The 6000-nt window shown below is 41.6% G+C and overlaps 1 protein-coding gene across 1 annotated transcript in view; it reads left to right on the forward strand.

Moving 5' to 3' along the window:
* The window catches only part of LOC142074680 (GTP-binding protein Rit2), a 174602-nt gene extending 168914 nt beyond the window's left edge, over window positions 1-5688 (forward strand). Inside the window, exon 5 of the mRNA XM_075135462.1 lies at window positions 5461-5688. Within this exon, the coding sequence (XP_074991563.1) occupies window positions 5461-5688 (228 nt within the window). The remainder of the gene's footprint in view (window positions 1-5460) is intronic.
* Window positions 5689-6000: the final 312 nt, after the last annotated feature.

The following is a 6000-nucleotide window of genomic DNA, read 5'->3' on the forward strand; positions in this document are numbered from 1 at the left end:
GGTTAGTGGATTGGGTTTCATGTTTCTCAAAACAGGAATCAAATGCTTACAGTGAAAGCTTTTGGCTCTAGGAAAGGCAGGTGGCAATGTAGGAACGCTCAGCTCAGCCTTCGCTGGACCCAGACCCATCTATAAAAATACAGAGCTTGTCCCTCTCCAGATTCCCGGGTAGGTCCCTGACACTTGTCAGTGCTGGGTGGCCAGGGACCACCCAATTTCTTCCTGGTACCTTAGACACAGAGTGATGAACTGAGACTAGTGAAAATTGGTCAGTCCTGGTTGTTGTTCATCATTCATGAGAAATCTCGCAGGTGGTGTGCAGGAGTGCTTTGGCATAAACTCAGCGGTCAGTGCTGGGATTAATAAAATTATCATTCATGTCAGATAGGCAATACCCCTTTTTTGCTTTTTGTTGTCCAGGATGGCATTCACTTTCTAGACCCATGAGATGATTTTTCTCTTTTTCTCTTGGCAAATTTGCTTATTGGAGACCTAGGAAATGGTCAATGCCTTTGATCTCTCCAGCTTTTTCCTGTGGCATATTATAGGTTTGCACCTGTACCAAAAGCTTATGATGTTTGTTCTGATATGCTGAGAGAATGGACTGTGATGGGAAGGGATGTGAACGTTTGTGTGGAATCTTCTGGATTGCCTGCCTGTCTCTAAACTAATATTCAGGTGCTAATACACAACCTGGCATCTGGGTGCTTGTTTTCTGCAATGGGGCCTGTCGGGAAACAGAAAAAAATCCACCAGAGAAGAAGGGAAGAGATGTGGATCTTTCCTAGACATCATTCAGAGCACTCATGGCTTTTCCTCTTATTATTTGCTGTGGTACAAACAAGGCTGCTCAAGATGCTGCAGCCCTCCCCCTATGTTCTTAAACAGGTATCTTTTGTTTACAGCTCACATAAATTATTGCCTGTCAAAAATACAGAGCTTGATCAAAAACCACTGGAATTCCTCCTATTAGCTTCAGTGGGATTTAGATGAGCACTCTTTTGAGCAACATGTGTCCCCTTCTGCCTCTGATTAGCGATCAAGACCTCATGTCTTCAGCAAAAAAAATTCACAGAACGAAGCTTTTGGATCTATAATTATCATGCTGTTTCCCATTGCAAAGTTAATGAGGATTGCCAGAGTGGAAGTCTGTAACAAAAATTTAGGAGAATCTTGCAACCCTTAGCACTCCATCTGCAGCCTCCAGACCTCTCCATGGCAACCTGGAGGTCTAAATCACAGAAGGGAAAGCTGCAAAAGCCATTTCAAGTAGACCATGCTGTTGCAGAGATGAGATGCACAAGTGGAAATGCATTGCTTTCCTGCATGAAGGCCACCACTGGCTCACCCAAGGTGATGTTGACTCTGCTAATACGATCTCGGTCAATGAAATCTACTTTGGGATGCTTCTGTTGCTGCCTTGACTAAGGGAGAGACAAAGCTGAACATAAAACAGTCTGATCCCGATGGGGATTTGCCAGCTAATGACAGTCCAAGGGCAGAGGTAGATTATTGATCTGTTTAGTTCCTTTGCATTTTCCTTCTCAGATCCAGATATTTTTATGTTCTGCCTATCGGGGCCAATGATTGCCATTGCCTCCCCACCCACCATCCAGCCCGGGTGGCTTTGTGCTCTCCTTTTGGTTGTGCAGGAGCTGACCTTAGTGGGGAAGTGGCTGTCTTAAAGATGGCAGCTCATCCATCACGGCTTTCACAGGCTGTCAGCGTTGCATTTAATCTCACTTGTAATTTTCCAAGGGATGTTTGCAAAAGCCACAAACAGAATCTTAATGTTATAAAATGCGGTTTGTAGCCAGTGAATACTTCTGTAGGAAGCTGTGCTGCGGTCCAGCTGCCCTGAACTATCCAGAGGTGAAAAACTCCCAAATTCAGCCTACAGTCCCATGTGCTGTCCGCAGTCCACGTGCTGTTGTAACTGGTATATCTTCCCCCTCAACTCGCATGTGCCCAAATGGGCACTCAGAACCGTGCGCTTTGCAAGGAAGACGTGAACAGACCGTTTTCCTGGGGCTCACGCATCACGTTCATGAGGCTTCGTCGCCCATTTTATGGGGGATCTTGCTCTTTGGTTATACTGCAAGCTTCATGCTCTGCTTCTGTAAGTCCTGATCCAAATCTGGCCCAGACAATCTCAGTTTTTAAAGTTTGGATCAAACTCAGGAAGCTTCTGCCAGCTCCTAAACTTCATTTTTCATTATTTTCACTACACCAGTCTTCCTCCTTCATTCCCTTCTTAAGGTTTACCAGCAAAGAAACAAGCTAAATTGGAATCAATATAACCAGAATTATATTCTGGGAAACAATGCCAGATTCAATCACAGAGGGTTACTCTAAAGATGAGATATAAAGCTCTGCTTCCCAGATATATATTCGATAGAATGACCTCGCTCCCTGACCCGTCTGTCCGTGTCACGCTGACAGATCATATCTTCCGCTGATACAGACCCGCGGAAGCTGCAATTTGTCAACAAGTCCCTGAGCTGTGCAGATCTGGGATGGATTTCTATGATATAGTTTCTCTCCTGGCAATAAGATGGGAACAAGGTAAATCCCTGGAATTATGTGGGCGTCAGTGACCTCATCAAAGGCTTTATCCCTTGTTTCTCATTCCATAGGTGTCTAGCCTCTTGACCGAATTATGAACCGAAAGAAAAATGTCTATTTTTCCTCTAGACATCTCTCTATATTTACAGTGTCTTCAGCAAACAGATTAATTAAATTACTATAGCTGTATTTTCATTGGTGCTCGAAGCAGTAGTGGTAATTATGACAGCATTGCATTTCAGAGAAATCTGTTTTCAGCCTTGAAGCTGAAAAACTTCAACTAAACTTCCTGAAATTGTTTGTGCCAGGTGTCCTCCTCATGCTGAATTAGTTCATAAAATTGCACCAAAGCAGTTAATCAGTTCCTGAGGGCAAAATTTAAGAAAAATGCCATGCTTTGAAATGAACCATTGCCATTAATAACTTTCATGATGTCTCTGTAATTTGGTAGGAAACTGGAGTCCAAAACCAAACTTTTGTTGCTTTTTATAGAAATCCAGCCAAATTTGGCTAAGTTACAAGCCTCCAGCCACACAGAGACTGGGAGGAAGTTTTTCTGCACAATTTATTTCTCCTGAGTATTCTCCAGTTCTCACAGCTCTTAGCAGTCTTGTTTCATTACGGAGCATAGCATGTCTTCCCCGCAGTTGTTATTCCTTGCAGGTGGGAGAAAGCATAGTTTTGATCCTAGAAAAGACAAAAAAAAAGAAAAAAAAAAGAGTGGAATGAAGGAAGTATTAGATGGGCAAAGACTAGAAAACCAGAAAGCAAGGGGAAGGGCAATTTTTTATATTTGAGTATTGCTGTGCTTGCATCCTAATTATATTTACAGCCTTACCATTCTCTAACATAAGGATGTTTCAATTTATGTGCCTTTTTTTTCCTTTTAGGTAATGAATGTATAAAATCTTCACTGAAACTGCAGCTCTGTGTAATCGTTTGCTCAGAACTGCAGTCTTTAACAAAATAAAACAAAAAAAACCTCCTACAGCTCAAGCAAGGCATAGCAAGGAAAAAAATGATTATAAAGTCCAAAATAGACCAAAATAGTCTTCTATCCAGACAATCAATTTCTCAATGGTGCCCAATAGACATATTGAATCACGCATTTTGCTTACACAGCTGCCCAGAGAAAAACAAGGACCATATTGCTACCCATCTCCTTTTGCTAAAGGTTGGCAATTATAACAGTTGGAAAGCGGTAACAATCTTTCATTGTGTCAGTGAGTATTATTCAGGTTGGCATACAACCTCCCTGCTTACCCTTAGAATATTCTTAATTAAATTAAGATTATACCTGTGACATAGAGGAGTGATCCTACTAATGTTACAAAGTTTGTGACTCAATGCAAAGGTGACGGAGAGGAATTCTGTGGTCTGTGTTTTGTGGGTACAGGTTCAGTGCAGATTTACCTCCAGGCTGGAAGGAACTGATTTTCTGTTTCATCCAAAATCCTGTTTCTCACTGTGTCCAGCTTTACAGATAGGTGCAAAAAATGCATGGTGATGTCATAATTTTATCATAAAGGACATTTTCCTCACGGTAGGTATGAAAGAGTTTGTTTGTATCTTGAAACATCAGGGTTTATTTCCCTAATAAATATAAATGGCACCTTTGGGTGCATGAAGGTAGAAATAAGAAAAAAAACCCCAAGACTAGTGTTGTGGTAGACAGTAGCAATTGAGATTTTTCATAGCCTATTATGTAGCCTTTCACAAGGCTCTCTCAGTACTTTTTTTGCCTTTTTATCCAGATGGTTGGAAAGTTACTTGAATAAATCATGATATCCAAATACAAATAAAAACAAAGGCTGGTATTTCTGACCTAGAATTTGAATATACACCATACATTTCATTCATACAGTTCATTCATTCAGTTTTGTGTTCAAATACTGAAAAGAAAGGCTAGTCTACCAGCTGGAAAGCTAGCTTAACATTTAGAAGCTCAGAGGGTTTGCTCCTTGTTTTGCTGCAGACTTACTACGTTACTAGATGAGCTCCCAAAGTGCAAAAAATACCTTAAATGGTAGGCAGTGGTACTTCTTCTGATAAGCATTTAAATTCTATTTAAACCACACGTTAATCAGCATGCTGAGCACCCTTCCATTTAGCAGGCTGGCAGGTCAAATGCCAAGAGGTAGCCAATATGGAAAGTTTAGGGATAAGATCCCTGTTTCAAAATTCAGGCAAATTAAAAAAGAGCTCCCTTGATTCCCTCTAGATTCATGGTGATTCCTCCCCTTACAGTTCCTCAAAATACAAAGACACATTTCGTCCATGCTCTCTGAGAACAGTAAGTACATGAGGCCACTTAGGGAAGATGAGCTGAAAAACAAATAGATTTTGGATCTTTGTACAGCTCAGGCATGAGCTAAGTGATAGGATTACAGGCCTGCCAAGACCAAAACACTTAAAGGCGTGCTCAGAAATTAATGTGACTGAAAAATCTTAAGGTATGAAAGCTGGTGTGCTTAAAGAGTCAAGTTGCCTCCAGGATTAGGTTAATGCTGAACAGGGATTTTCTAGGACCTTAATTCTATGTAAGTCTTTTTGGCCATCTGTTCCAGTCTGTGGGATAAAGGTACCAGCACTATCAAACTGTACGGGATTACTGCACTAAAGAGAGGAAATGCATGGAAAAATTGATGCATCAGAATTAGGGAAATAATATACCTGAGCACAGGAATATCGCTCGGTTCAAACATCTCATGGATTCAGTCTGACCCTTTCACTTTGAATCTTCTCTGTGGGGTACTGTTAGAATACTTTCCTGTAAAATTAAAGGTCGGTGATTTGCAGTATCCAAAAAGTCAGATTACATATACTGTAATGTTCTTGTGTTGATTCGTGCTCTGTGCATTAGGCAATATTTATGGACTTTTCTTTTCCTTCTAGGTCTCGACTGAAGAAGGAATGAGCTTAGCCAGAGAATACTCCTGCTCCTTTTTTGAGACTTCAGCTGCTCTCCGCTTCTACATCGATGATGTCTTTCATGGACTAGTGAGGGAAATCCGAAGAAAAGAGTCCTCACTGCCCATGGTAGAGAAGAAGATGAAGAGGAAGGATAGTCTGTGGCGAAAGCTGAAAGGATCCCTGAAGAAAAAAAAGGAAAGTACAACCTGATGGTGATTCCCCATGAGCCACCCATCAGGAGCTGACCACAGTAACCTGTAACAGTTCAAAAAGGCAGCATTGACACAGCATCTTCCAGACCAGGTCCTGGAGTTCCTTCCTTTCAGCCCTCATGCAGAAGTAGCTCCTTGAAGGCCCAATTCATGGTTGCCCTATGGCTCCTCTGTATTATAGATAAAGTCACTTATCATACCCTCTCATCCCTTCTCTGCAAATCTGAGTGGAGAAAATACTGTGTTTTTTTCCCTATGGTCCCTGGCTGGTCTTCAAATGCTAGGAGTTAAGCCAGCATCCAAGGCAGAA

Source organism: Calonectris borealis, chromosome W (genome assembly GCF_964195595.1).
Source record: "Calonectris borealis chromosome W, bCalBor7.hap1.2, whole genome shotgun sequence".
NCBI lineage: Eukaryota > Metazoa > Chordata > Aves > Procellariiformes > Procellariidae > Calonectris > Calonectris borealis.